This window comes from Rhamphochromis longiceps, linkage group LG7 (genome assembly GCF_057381845.1).
Source record: "Rhamphochromis longiceps isolate RC_006_pf linkage group LG7, R_longiceps_female_GT1.1, whole genome shotgun sequence".
NCBI lineage: Eukaryota > Metazoa > Chordata > Actinopteri > Cichliformes > Cichlidae > Rhamphochromis > Rhamphochromis longiceps.
The window spans coordinates 28,655,338-28,670,351 of NC_140563.1; the positions used below are offsets into that span (position 1 = coordinate 28,655,338).

The 15,014-nt window shown below is 40.9% G+C and overlaps 1 protein-coding gene and 2 long non-coding RNA genes across 4 annotated transcripts in view; 2 read left to right on the forward strand and 1 right to left on the reverse strand.

Annotated features, from left to right (window-relative positions):
* LOC146665506 (uncharacterized) overlaps window positions 1-9,399 on the forward strand; it is a 29,980-nt gene extending 20,581 nt beyond the window's left edge. Inside the window, exons 6-10 of the mRNA XM_085413240.1 lie at window positions 5,600-5,736; window positions 5,831-5,954; window positions 6,642-6,832; window positions 8,309-8,456; window positions 9,213-9,399. Coding sequence (XP_085269366.1) covers window positions 5,600-5,736; window positions 5,831-5,954; window positions 6,642-6,832; window positions 8,309-8,456; window positions 9,213-9,289 — 677 coding nt within the window. The 3' untranslated portion in view covers window positions 9,290-9,399. The remainder of the gene's footprint in view (window positions 1-5,599; window positions 5,737-5,830; window positions 5,955-6,641; window positions 6,833-8,308; window positions 8,457-9,212) is intronic.
* LOC146665507 (uncharacterized) lies at window positions 2,540-3,692 on the reverse strand. 2 transcript variants are annotated; one of them, XR_014912390.1, is made up of 3 exons: window positions 3,655-3,692; window positions 2,845-2,957; window positions 2,540-2,759 (listed from the first exon to the last, which is right to left on the reverse strand). It is a non-coding gene; the product is annotated as an uncharacterized LOC146665507 (long non-coding RNA). The 2 variants fall into 2 exon arrangements; XR_014912391.1 differs by lacking the exon at window positions 3,655-3,692 and adding an exon at window positions 3,034-3,630.
* A 1,182-nt stretch (window positions 9,400-10,581) lies between the features above and the next one.
* Window positions 10,582-11,769, forward strand: LOC146665508 (uncharacterized). The gene is made up of 2 exons (XR_014912392.1): window positions 10,582-10,984; window positions 11,574-11,769. It is a non-coding gene; the product is annotated as an uncharacterized LOC146665508 (long non-coding RNA).
* The last annotated feature ends 3,245 nt before the right edge of the window (window positions 11,770-15,014 follow it).

Below are 15,014 nucleotides of genomic sequence, written 5' to 3' on the forward strand. Positions count from 1 at the left end.
TTAAACAACAACTGTTCACTCATATCATGACATAAGTGATAAATATTACCATTCTGTAGAATATTCTTATATTCCACTTTTACTTGTTCCCATGTTCTAGTGGGTCCTGTTGTGGCTCTAATGTGAAAGAGGATATAATGTAATGTACTATAATATAATATAATATAATAAATTTACCCTACCACCTACTGGTGATGGCCAGAGGGGCCGATGGCGCGATATGGCAGCCTGGCTTCTGTCAGTCTGCCCCAGGGCAGCTGTGGCTACAACCGTAGCTGCCTCCACCAGTGTGTGAATGTGAGAGTGAATGAATAGTGGTATTGTAAAGCGCTTTGGGTGCCTTGAAAAGCGCTATATAAATCCAATCCATTATTATTATTATTATTATTATTATTATTATTATTATTATTATTAAATTACTTACTAGTTTAATTTGTCAGCAACTTTCTGCCAGCCCTCTCTCCTTGCTTTTGCAGCCTTTGCAGTGTTCCCTTGCGTTTTAATTAAACTCTGAAACTCCTGAAATCCCTCACTCAAGAGTTCTTGCTCTGCTGCCGAAAAATACCGAGCGCGCTCCTTCGACATTTTCGCCGACCAATCAAAGGGTTGCCGATCAATGTTTCTACTATCGATGCGTAGCCCCTGTTAAGCTACCCAGTGATCTCACATTACTTCATCCAGCTGTACTAATCGTCAACAACAGGGCCCTGTTTCAGGAAGCCGGTTTGGAAAACTCAGAGTGAAAAACGACACTCACGGTTGAGTAACCCCGAACTGTCCAACTCGGAATATTCCGTTTCAGAAAGGCTGATAACAATTAGTTCAGTCAACGCGGAGTTGCTTTAACCCCAAGTGAAGCGCGCGGACGAGGATACATAAAGCCCTGATAAGCGGAGCACAGATTAAGCGAGTCACCATGGAGACGGAGGGAAAGAAGGCGCGGTCAATGTATTTCACAGCGCTTGAGGCCGAAATTCTGATGGCAGCATATGCCGATAACATGCAAATTCCGCGGAAAAAAGTAACACAGCCACAGCTGCAAAAGCATGCATGGCAAAACATAGCCGACAGAGTCAATGCGTGAGTGTTAATTTAAACATTGATCGAGGGATTTCCACCCATTTAACACGTTATTTTATCATATGTTATTTTATTTGTTATTTTATACATTTTATTTTGTGATGTGATGTGAGCGCAGGTGCAACCCAACAGGCCCCAAACGTGCCTGGCAGCAAGTAAAAATGAAATATAAAAATATAGTCCAAACAGGTAAGGTGTAATTGTATTATGAGCCACAGTGCTTGGTCTGTTTGTCCCATGTAAATCAATTGCAGTTAGAGGCTACATTCATTTTCTTTCTGTAAGCACTTATTGAAATTATCTGAGCACATTACAAGTACATATTTGCTTACTCTGTATGCTCAAATGTGGCCCGTTATAGCCAACAGAAAAAAAGCGGAGGCCCGAAAAACAGGTGGGGGTCCTCCACCACCACCACTCACAGAGGCTGAGCAGTTGGCCCTCAGCCAAAACAGTGGGCGCCCTGTGGCCGAAGGCATCTCTGCGGGGACATCCTCTGAGTCAATAACCCCGCAAGACACAAGTGCCTACATAAGGGGTAAATTCAAAATAATACATGATGTGCATACATCCTTTCTTCACAGTCACCTTTGCAGTGCGACACATTCATTTGATAAACTCTTTACCATAATGGATTATTTTGTAGTGAAGTTATTTTCCGACTGATTTTGCCTTCCCTGAGCCTTGGTTGTCTTTGAGAGCATAATGACAATGAAGTGTAAGGTGCTTGGTATGTTTGTTAATTGCCATTTGGTCCCTTGTAAGTTATAAGTGACCTGTATAAACCTCATATTCTATCAGTTGATGGTGATGGTGTACTGCATCTGGTGCAGCCTCCTGTTGAGCCAGACCAACATGCAGTTGTGAGTACTCTTAATACTCCACAGATTATATGAGTTTACAGTAGAACAGCAATGTTGTCTATTTCTTTACTACAGGAAAATAATGAAGAAACATTGACAGCTGTTACAGAGGAGGAAGCAACAGAGACACTTTATGAGGTTTACATCTTTTAATACTTTGTGTACAGGAAATACAGGCGACCAATAAAGCCAGTTGAACAAAAAATCTGTTTATTCTTCTTTCAACATGTTGAGGTGATGGGTCAAAAGAAATGATTGTGACATATGGTGTCTCTGACTGCGCTTCCATCTTGTATGTCCGTGGGAGGGTCAGGATGTTCATGGTTTGGATCACTGCTGATGTTTGGTTCAGAAGGACAGTGTTCTCCTCTAATTGTGGCAATGTTGTGAAGAATCACACATGCCACAATAATGTCACATGCCCTTTCTGGGGTGACCCTGAGTCTTTGCAGGCACTGGAACCGGGCCTTAAGCATTCCGATAGTCATTTCAATTCTGGCTCTTGTCCTGCAATTAGCCAGATTATATCACTGCTGTGGGCCCGGTTCAGGGTCAGGGTAAGGGGTAGGCAAATAGGGTAAACATGGATACCCCTATCACCAAGCAAGTAGCCAGTGAACTCTCCTAAGACAGAAGGGTACACTTCAGTTCAAATGTCCCTGAAGCAATTGGTCTTTATATATTTTAAAGTATTCTCAACTCACCATGTCCAAATTTTGTGCTCAGTGTACATTCACGGAATATTTGTGAGTCATGGACAGAGCCTGGCCACTTGGCTTCCACATTTGTGATAATGTTGGCAGCATCACATATGATCTTCACAGTGCAGAGAACACAAATTAGCATCCATTACTATAATGAAATAATTTGTTAGTTTGACATGCTACAGGGAACTATGTACCTGTACATTAATGCTGTGGAAAGACTTCCTGTTCACATAGTCTCCTTCATTTACTGAAGGAGCAATGATTGGAATGTGAGTACCATCTGTACAGCCAATCACGCCTGGGAACCCTGAAAATAAATGTAAAATTTAAGTAGTAGTCCAAGTATCACCACATCATACATTAAGTTTTGGTCATCCTGATACCTGCAATTTTGTGGCATCCCTCTTTGATAAATCTTGTGGGTCTATGACCGGGGAGCACCACAAACGAGTACAGGAGACGTTTCAGTGCAACTGTAACATTCCTGACTGCCCGACAGACGGTAGCCTTGGAAACGTGCTCAGCGTCACCAATATTATACAGAAAGCTCCCGTTTGCAAGAAACCGAAGTGCAATACAAATAATATGTAATGAACTGAGAGCATGTCCGCGATGTGTCACATGCGTAATATATGGCCTGAGGATGTTATCCAAATAAATTATAGATTGTGCTGAGACACGGTAACGTTCGCACAGAAAATCATCAGGAAATGATAAAATGTCCAAACGCGCTCTGATCACTCTCTCCCGGCGGAGAGCTCTGCGGAGAATTTGGGCTTCACGATCTACTGGCTCTTCAAGGAAGTGGCACGCCATGTCCGACACTTCCTACTGTCAGGTTTCCGACAAAGGGGCGGAGACAGTCAGGGTTAGTTGTAGTAAACCTGCTAGGGGGCAGGTTAGCTTCACGGAGTGTGTCGTCATAGTGACTCACTCAGGCTGCAGCTGAACTCGCTTTGTGAAACCGAAAACCCAGAGTTTTCGTTAACTCAGGGTATACTTACTCAGTTTTTCCACTAAACCGGCTTCCTGAAACAGGGCCCAGGTGTGCTCGGAGAACCGGAATAGCGAGCTCAAAGTTGGCGCGATAATTTGATCTTGGATGTAGTAAGCGAGGTACGAAGAACGGACCCCAGCCCTAAGCGTTACCAAACCCAGCAAGGACAAGAGCCGGGAACCATGGCGCAAATGGGAAAACCTATCAGAATTACCACTGTACCAAATGTAACACCTCAGGTTTTTGAGAGTTGTTAGCTCCAAGTGAACCCGGTGCATTTATTTACAGTGAAAAATGTAAAACACAGTTCAAACCAGTCAGGGCAGCTGGAAGGTCTTATACACCTCCCTGCACTTAATCATTACTTTGTGGAGGCATGTAAGGATGACACGAGAGCTCATCACATTTTATATCAACTTTAATCTCAGCTTCACTCAACCCCAGTGACTTCACAAGGCGGCAAAACATCTCCTAGAATCCAAAACATCACTCGTCCCTCTTCCCTTCTCGCTGGGTATGAGTGGAATCCCCTGGTGGTTTGCCACAACTTATTATTAATCTCTGTCTCTCTTCCACAGCATGTTTTAGTTCTGTCTTCCTTCTCTCACCCCAACCGGTCGCAGCAGATGGCCGCCCCTCCCTGAGCCTGGTTCTGCTGGAGGTTTCTTCCTGTTAAAAGGGAGTTTTTCCTTCCCCTTATCACCAAGTGCTTGCTCACAGGAGGTCAGTTGATGGTTGAGGTTTTCCTGTATTATTGTACGGCCTTTACCTTACAATATAAAGCACCTTGAGGAGGGAGGGGTCTGCAAAATGCCGGATGGCTCTTGGGCGCCTAGGACCCTGTTCTCGACCTGGAAGATGGTTTCTTTGGGGTGCAAATTTGTGCTCCTTAAGCATGTTGTGTGTCACAGAAGGCAGTTTTTTATGATCCTCAAAGACGGCCAGAGCACCTGGCTGGCAACCGCTCAACCCTGCAGAGCCAGCTGGGGCCACGGGAGCCCTGTGTTGCTGAGGTGGACCCCAATGCCGAGGCGCAAGTTGAAAATTGCCCCCTTATGAGCAGTGAGAGGTCTGATGTAAATGACAATCTGCGGAGCACTGACATCATAGAGACTCATATGAATAATGACCAGTCGGCAGGTATTTTTGACATAAATCAAAAAAATCAAACAACTTTTGAGTTTGTGTGTGAGGATTTTGTGAAGATGACAATATGTTTGAAAATGTTAAAGCCTGAAGAAAGTGTGGAGGATTATGTGGCAGTGCTTTATCAAAGGTGCCCAATTCAGCAGGGTTTTATTAATTTCAATTAAATTCTATTTTATTTAAGAAGTGCCAAATCACAACAGCAGTCACCTCAAGGTGCTCTATATTGTAGGGTAAGACCTGTAATAATACAGAGAAACCCCCAAAATCAGACAACTTTCTTTGAGCAAGTGCTTGGTGACAAGGGGAAGAAAAACTCCCTCTTAAATGGAAGAAAGTTCCAGAAGAACCAGGGTCAGGGAGGGGCAGCTATCTGCCGTGACAAAGACACACTGTGGAAGAGAGCCAGAGATCAAAATTAAAATTAGATTAATACAAAAGCATTTGAAGTGAGCAAGGTCTCCACTGGTCTCTAGCACTACCTTTATATTGGATGATATATAATCTGGATTTGTTTTAACCAAGTATGATAGACTTGTTGATCATTTTATCACGGGAAAATGCATGGATTTCTCTTTTATGTGCAAAGGTTCAGCCTGTGCACATTCATGAGCACCTTTTTTTTAAATGACGCTCTTTAATTGTGAAATCCTCTGAATAATACTTAAAGAAAAGTGGACAACCCGGGGAATGTTGCAGTGAGAAGCTGCATGCTAACCCTCAAGCTGATCCTCTTAGTTTCAGTCTTTGTGTTGGAAAGATGCATACGCAGTATTAATCATGATGTTTTCCTTATGTTGTCTCAGAATCACTGCCACCGCAGTGGGTGAGGCCGGACAAGAGACACATCTACAGAGTTCCTGTCGGGAAGACGGTGAAGTTTCACTGCCAAGCGACAGGAAAGCCGCTTCCTGCCCTGCGATGGTACAAGAACGGAAAAGAGGTCAGGATGGACCAATGAGTCAAAGGCCTCTAGAAACAACTTCAGCTTGTAAAGCTTTACTTCACCCTTTCTGTATCTTTCTTTAATCTTGCAGATCAGAGACCACACATGGACTCTAATAAAGGAGTCAGTGGTTCCCTCTGATGAAGGGAACTACACCTGTGTGGTGCAGAATAGACACGGGACCCTCCAACACACCTATCAGCTGAATGTAATTGGTAAGATTATCTGCAGCATGTATACACGGCATACAGCATGCTTTATTGCAAAAACCAGATGGTTCCAGTACTTTGGACTGTGTGTGTCGACCATAACGCTGACCTTCGGTGGGTGTGTCCGAACTTTTCACTGGTCCTGTACAACCGCCCACACCATCAAGGAGGTTGCATGACTGATGGAGGCGGTTTGGCCTTAACAAGTAAAAATAAAATTACAGCACTTTAAGAAGTATAAGAGTGGAAATGCTGGAGTGAATAAAGTGCTGATTTGCTGTAGAGGTGTCCCAAGGGTATTCTTTGTTTAAACCGCATTAAAGCTCACTGAACAAAGTCAACAACAATATATCAAATACACCTAACATTAAAATGTGACCATGTGAAAGAAACACAGAACTCCCTCCAAATCTGAGATTGCAAATATAACCACATAAAAAGTCAATATCACTAAACTATGGCACAGTGAGCTTTAGTAATAACATTAATGCATTTTCTAAGTACTTACTAAGTGGACAAACATATTGTCAGTAAACTACAAAACGTACAGAGTTTCATAAAGACTTTATCCAGACTAAACATCCTCATGTTGCAAGCAAACAGAATGGCTATCGGTCTCCTCCTGCTCTCTGTGGACATTAGTCGTTTGTATGATCTTGCATCATGCTAACCTTAAACCTTGTTTTGTTACAGAGCGTTCTCCTCAAAAGCCAGACCTGCATGCTGGGCTGCAGGGTAACAGGATCGCTGTTGTTGGTAGTGATGTGGAGCTTGTGTGCGCAGTGATGGGTGACCCACAGCCTTACATACGGTGGTTCAAACACATCGTGATCAATGGCAGCAAAGAAGACATAGAAATATTTCCCTTTGTTCGTCCTCCCAAAGTACGTACACCACAATCAGGCAGCACTACAGGCTTATGTTAGAATTATTTTATGTCTCCAAAGTGGTTTGAAGCTAGATTAATGTTATTCTGGTCCATGGTGGGGTAAGGGTTAACGTCATCAAACCGTGATCTTTTTCTAAACCCAAGCTCGTAGTTTTTGTGCATGAGTGTAACAGGCAGAAAAAATGAATGGGAACTGCACCTCCAGCTCCAAAGATGCACATTCTCTGTCATCACATCTGCAACCACTTGAGTGAAGACTGGAGCTGAGCTGTCATCTGCTTTGTGGCTAGGGAGGGTACCAGGCAGGCCTGACACATTCAAACATAAAAAAAAAAAAACCATTTATAGGCAACAGTCAGGAAGATCGACAGTTGCAACCTCCAGAATTAAAATGGTATTTCGAGGATGGGACACTGAGCCCAAATGGGACAATTTCTATTAAATTATCCCATTTGGGCTTAAACCTCTCTATTAAAGAGGTGTCTTATTGGAGCTGCAACATCAACCCTCAAACCACCTGGTGGACACCAGAGATGCAGTAGAAGGAGTCCTATCAAATTTTAGTTAGCTTGTGAGCCTCTGGAGGCAGCTGACATGTATGGGAGGGTAGAGTATAGCTTTGGGTGTCACTAAAACAAAAACTCACATGTTGGTGAAGCCATGAAGCAGGACATTTAGTCGCTCTCAAACCATCCAAAGATCAGCTGCTGACCTTAAATGGGGTCACCTTCCTCCACCTTTTCTGTAGAGGAAGGTGAGGGGACAAGGGTGACAAATCACCTATTAGCAGTCAGATGCTATGCTGGTGTACTGGCAAAGACTCCATCTGTTTGCTCAAATTCAGATTCATCAGGAAGGCAGGGATGAGAATCAGCACCTCCAAATTTGACGCAACAGTTTTTATCCAGAAGATGTTGGATTGCCCACTCTGGTTAGTTTCCTTCCAAACCAGAGTAAAGTGAAGTAGGGCATTCATAGAGAGTTTGGTGAAATGTCTGCTGTGCTGGGTGAAGGTAAAGCCGTTGATTTACTTGTAATCTATATTTTTACCATGATCTGTGATGATGAGCTGTGGCCTTGGACCAAAGGCATAAGAGTGCAGACAAATGTGGTGGAAAAGAACTCCCTCTGAAGGATGTCTCGGCTCAGGAGGGTTCCAGAGACGATGGATGGGTAGAAGTTAAGACTTGTATAATGTGTTACAGTTTACTGTGCTCTTACCTGCATATCACCACGATATGCCACTAAACCATGGGATTACTTTTCCTTCTTTTCCTTTCCCACACATGGACCGAGTCTAGTCCCATACTAAAAGAAAAGTAAACTAACTGGCGTAAACTGGCCTTTAGTGTCACACTCTTAAAGTTCTCTCAGACTCCTGACCCAGTGTTTAGAGCTGTATCGACCAGCTTTGATTGGAACCTTTTGAGTGAAACATGTTGGGTGATATCCATGTCCCTCTCCCTCACAGGATGAGGATCTGAATGCGATGGATTATGAGGTAGAATCACTGCTGACTCTGAGAAACGTAACTCTGGCTGATGCTGGAGAGTACACCTGCCTGGCAAGCAACTCTGAAGGAGTCTCTCGTCACACTGTATGGCTCATAGTGATCGATGGTATGTGACCTAATCTCTCTCTGTTCACCTGTTCATGCCCACCTGGTCTCTGGTGAGCTGCTTCTGGGTAGGATTATGGTTAGGGTTTCATGTTAACCACATGCTGGTTACCTCCCAAATCAAGTCATTTTGATGCTGTAGTTCGTCTATTATAAAATAAACGGGCAGACAGGAAGCTAGATGTTAAATGCTTATTATTTGTGTTGTAATTTGGTAATGGCGAAAACAAAGGCCTAATTTTTAGAAAAGACAAGATATTAAATAAGGACTGTTAGTTTATTATGAGTTAATTTTACAGACTACCCAAACTAATTACCAATTAGAAAGAAATAACCAATCATTGGTAGCTACATCACATCAACATTGCTAATGGATGCCTGTATAATAGAAGGTGTGCAACGATTATTTCCCAGAGGGCGATTCTGTTTACCTGATGTTTGCATTGGGGTGGGATCGGTCCTGACTCTAAACACTGATCTGTGGGCCGACCTGTTCAGTGTTTAGCAAACACTGCGTTAGGGATTAGGGAAAAGCACTGCTGATGCTTTCCCCTATGGTTTCACGATGGTTGGGAACCTTTTGTTACATTTTAATGGAGGTGGTAATTCCCCCCCAAAATGGCATTTCTTTTTACCGAGCTTATCATACCTTACACAGAGAGCGCCATCTCTCAGAGGAGGGAGCCCTCAGCTGTGAGATTTCTGTGAAGCGAGCAGATCTGGTTTTAAATGCTTTTTTCCTCGCTTCACTCTGCAGAAGCATCGCTGCGGCTCCTCCAGAGGTCTTCTCCAGTACACTGCTCTTCAGCCCACACATGTCAGTACTGGACCTAGTTTATGTCAGTGGTCCTCTCAAGTTCTGTTAAAAAGTCTGTTGTTTATCTTCAGTTCTGGTGGTGGATGTTCAGAGTTTCAGATAATAATCTCAGCACAGTCATCCATGTGAGCCCAAAGTTCAGACAGTTGCAGTCATTGCTGCAGACTTTTTTCAGACTTCACCTGAGCGTTGAAGCCTCCTGCTGTGTAGCTGCTGGTGGATGGATGGAGGTTTGTGCTTCGCTGATCTGGATTCTGCAGCTCTTTTCTGACTACATTTGACCTCTTTCACATTGGCTCCTTTATGTGTAATGACATGTGTTATAAGAATAAATCTTTCATTTGATACTTTGTTTACTGTGCATCGTGTTTTTTTAAAATCACCCTCACAGATTACTAAAGGAAACTCATAAACACTGAATGATCCTCTCATTGATTACCACTTTACTGACAGCATTTATACCAGTAATCAATAATCAATAATTACCCAATAACCCACATTCGTCCAAAGTCTCATTCTCAGGACTCTTTAAAATGTAAAGAGAGCATTAGAGATCTGATATCGATCTGCAGCAGATCCTACCGATAGGTAGCTAAAGAACAGCACATTCATCGACTTCTGATCACAGATATTATTGATTATTGGAGGAAACTGCTTCACTGATCACAGCAGTGATTGATTCCCTGCTGCTTCTGTTGGACTTCTTAGATAAGCATGACTGTATGTGTGCTCGTTCCTGTGGGGAGGCAGGTCCTTTGATTCTGTGGTGTTTTTGTGGTTGTTTACGTGAAGTTTATAATTTAGCTCATATGTTACATTTAACATCTGCAAGGAAACACAAGCTGTGAAGCCAGTAAAATCCCCAAAATGTCATGCTAAATACTTATTTTGTCAAATCTTATAGTGAGAAATACTTCTCTCAATAGGTTATAATAGGTTACATTGACACCTTCTGGTTTAAATTGGTATTACAGCAGTGTCCAGCCTAATTTATGTTGTTGTGTCTGCAGTTGTTTCTTCATTAATTTCTTTAGGGATTATTACAGTATTCTGATTCTGATGAATTAAGAGCTTATTGTAAGGACCTTTAAACAACATGATCACTTCACTACTTCTAATAAATAACTGAGCTTGTTTACATGAACAACCTGGTTTCATGTTATAAATTCAATAAAATGGTAATATGGATTTGGATTATCAATCACTTTTTTATTTTGTTTTTGATCGAAGTCCTATGGGCAGAAATCTGTGCCATCAGAAACTGAATTTGAATAAGTTCAATTTGAATTTGAATTGCTCAGATTGAATCTGAATTGTAACTTGAATAAATGCTTTTGAAAACTGAATTTGAATTAGTCTAATTTGAAATTGAATTTATGGTTTGAAAATGATCATCACTAAATTGAAATTGAATTTATATTTTGAAAATGAATTGATTTGCTTTGAAACTGCATTTTATCCTTTAAAAATTCAGCTCTCGAATAATTTCAGTTTCACTTCTCACCATTCAGTTTCAGTTCTACAATTCAATTTCAGTTCCAAAATTCAGTTTTTTGGAACTTACATCCGGTTCCGGTTCAAGCGCAGATTAATAGAACTACGTTTTACTAGCGGACCGAAAGTGTTACCGACGGGAATCTACAGCGTCTTGAGCTCAATTAAGACTTCAGAAGTCATTCGTCATGTCGAATGACCAGCGGATAAACTCTCAGGTTGGTAATAAATGTACTACATGTATAAGAACAAGCGTCATGTTAACAAATGATAGCAGTAAGGTAACTGTTATGCTTATTGCAGCTGCTAGCTAAAAACGCTAATTTAGCGTAGTTTGCCCTGAATTCAGCTTTGACAAACAAATATGATCGACTGTTTCTAGTAGAATTCCAAAGCTGTCATCTTGGACCCTCTCAGAGTACCCCCTCTGTATGCTTGCAGAGACCCCTACAGTAGGGAAACATGCAAAACGGTGTCCAAACCTTTGTTTTAGCTTTATTTATGTCTTACACAGCATCCCAACTCTTTAGCTAACTTAATAACTTTAGCTAAAGTGAATAGTTAGTCTAATTCATTAGTGCAGCATTACTGGATCACCTCTGTTTGAAGTGATATAATATGATATACAACTATCACTGAAACAGCAAACAACACTTCTCATTCTCTAAACGTTTGGCCACAGCTGTAGATTACACTATCAGTGCTTGTTCACTCTTGACAATAATTACATTTCTAAATTTACTTTGTGCATTTACAGGTAAACAATATCTAATATTTTATCTAAATGACTGCTTTGTCTTTGAAAAGGGTGAAGAGCCTGAGGCCGGTGACAGTCCAGTTCTACTCTAAGTACATCCTTACAGTGGCTCACAGGACAAGGCCACATTCCTGTCCTGCCAGAAGAGAAGAGAAACTTCAGAGTCTTCATGCAGTTCAACCACACCTGTCATATTCCATATGACAGGGGTCTCAAACTCCAGTCCTCAAGGGTGGACTGGAGTCATGCAACTTTTCCATGCCCTCGAGGACTGGAGTTTGAGACCCCTGCCGTATGGTGTTCATGCTGTTTTCTACCCCACAGTTACAGCATGTCTGACTGCCTGTTCAGCATATGCAAAAATATATGATGAGTTTAAGCATGTGATGACTAAGGCCTTCCATTATGGTGTTTGTCATCACATGTCACAGACATCTGGATGATCATTTGGAATAAACAAAACTAAAAACTTGTTACTTCATCTTTTATCTTTATTATTATTGTTGTTGTTCTTATTTTACACTTTTCATTGTTAGGCATTAGGTTTATTTGTAGTAGTCCTTTCCAACGTCTTTCCCTCTTCCATGTTACTGTGTCAGCTTGTCAGCATCTATTTGGGTTTGGAAGTGGAACAGAAAGTCAGGAAATCCAAAGTGCCATTAAAACCAGAAGAGGTTCTTATATTTCAGAAGAAGGGATTAATTCAAAAGAAATGACGTCAATGCCATATTTTATTTAGGAACACTAGAGAGCACTTTGCAAAATAACACATTCTTATAATTTCACCCTCAGATGAGCCAAGCTACGACTGTCAGGGAAGGTGATGTAGGTACAGAGCATGTGAGAGTGGTTAAGTTAATGTCTCTTGTCTAGATGAAGGCACAAGAGGGATCAATGGCAAGGCGTAGAGATTCAGTATCTTCAGTCTTCAGTGGACACTCCATTTCTGGCACAAAACACCTGTAAAAGATGGTCGATTTAGGAGGTGACCCGACAACTTCAGCCTGTCAAACATAGTAATGGAGCAGCATGCTTTAAAAAAAAAAAAAAATCTAATTAAGCATGCACTCAGTACCCTAAGAATTATTATGGTAGTTAAACACAGTGATAGTTGTATATCATATTATATCACTTCAAACAGAGGTGATCCAGTAATGCTGCACTAATGAATTAGACTAACTATTCACTTTAGCTAAAGTTATTAAGTTAGCTAAAGAGTTGGATGCTGTGTAAGGCGTAAATAAAGCTAAAACACAAAGGTTTGGACACCGTTTTGCATGTTTCCCTACTGTAGGGGTCTCTGCAAGCATACAGAGGGGGTACTCTGAGAGGGTACAAGATGACAACTTTGGAATTCTACTAGAAACAGTCGATCATATTTGTTTGTCAAAGCTGAATTCAGGGCAAACTACGTTAAATTAGCGTTTTTAGCTAACAGCTACAATAAGCATAACAGTTACCTTACGGCTATCATTCCAGTGGGATTCAAATTACCCCATTTACCTTAAATATGATAATGTTTGGAGTGTTTTTGAAAGAAAAGAAAGCTAATTATGGTGTTAATGTGTTATTAATCTTGTGTAAGTATTTTATACATAAATGTCGCTTTTTTAAGATTAAACCAACACTGGCTCACTGGAAAAACGACCTAAACCTGTTGGTTAAATCTTTGACTTTAGTTAAAAAGAAAAAGGCTGCTTTTTTTGTTTCCTTTGTAGAAGATTTTGATTTAGTGAGTTAATAATCTGTTAATTTATGTGACCCCATCTTTATATTTTATTTTCACTATATATGAAAGTTGCTAATATGTAAGAAATGTTTATTCTCTGAATCTGTAATATATGGTGCATTTTGTTTGTATGTTTATATTACTAATAAAAGAAAAAAAAAAACAAAAAAAAACCTTACGGCTATCATTTGTTAACATGACGCTTGTTCTTATACATGTAGTACATTTATTACCAACCTGAGAGTTTATCCGCTGGTCATTCGACATGACGAATGACTTCTGAAGTCTTAATTCAGCTCAAGACGCTGTAGATACCCGTCAGTAACACTTTCGGTCCGCTAGTAAAACGTAGTTCTATTAATCTGCGCTTGAACCGGAACCGGATGTAAGTTCCAAAAAACTGAATTTTGGAACTGAAATTATTCGAGAGCTGAATTTTTAAAGGATAAAATGCAGTTTCAAAGCAAATCAATTCATTTTCAAAATATAAAATTCAATTTCAATTTAGTGATGATCATTTTCAAACCATAAATTCAATTTCAAATTAGACTAATTCAAATTCAGTTTTCAAAAGCATTTATTCAAGTTACAATTCAGATTCAATCTGAGCAATTCAAATTCAAATTGAACTTATTCAAATTCAGTTTCTGATGGCACAGATTTCTGCCCATAGATTTGTTCTGTAAAAACTGAAATTAGTAAGATGGATATCGATATCAAAGCTGTACTTTGTGGCCTGCTAAGCCCACAGGGCTGGTGCCGATCAAATCTTCATCTGTTGAAGATACAGTTAAACTCTGAATCACAGAGAATGTTTTGCTCTTTATGGTTTATGGTGTCCTTCATCACTGTTTTTCAGTGAAATGTTGGTTTTCCTGATTTTTCTGACACCACATGAAAGAACCTTCGTTCACAGGTAACCCAGAGTCACATCCACACTCCTGTAGGTGTAATGTGAGCAACCCTCAGCCATCTGTCACTGAAGGTAACGATGGGTCTTCAGCTCACTAGTCTGGATGATTAGCCTCCATCAGGCTTTTCCTGGAACCAGAAACAGAGCGCTCTGTTTTTACCGAAGTTTCTGCCTCTGCACAAGTGAAACGAGAGGGTTAGACCCCAAGAGAACAGGTGAGGTGAATGAAGTTTAAGGTCAGAGTTTTACTCTGTTATATTTAACGTTGCAAGATCAGATCAATGATACAGAACATGAAGAACAAACTGAAGCATGATTAGAGGATCTAATGTTGCCTTTACTAAAGCAAACCCTACACCACCTTCATCTTAGCCCAGTATTTGTAACCTCACCATCATTGACACACTTACACACACCTGAGATAAGCTCTTTAAGCATGACCATGACCATCTCCTCATCTGATCAAAGAAAAGGATCACTTTTATAAGTTCACCACCTCTTTTCATCTTCATACACAAACTGAATCCACAGACTGTACAGGTGTATGACACACACATAAATACCTGCTAATCAGTGTGACATCCAATCAAAATCCTCAGATGTTACTCAGCAAACCTGGGGTTCCACCTTCTTGGACAGTCTGTTAGTACAGTAACCTCACAGCTGCCATATTATTGATCAGATGATGTCATTAAAAATGCTCCAACAGCACAAACATGGTCCAGTTCAGGTGAAGTTAGCAGACAGCTAGCAGCTACAGCCGGCTGTGTCACCATCCACCCATCAGTCAAAAAGGCCACGCCCCTAACAATGCAAACTCCCCATGAAGAGGAAATTATTTAAAAATGA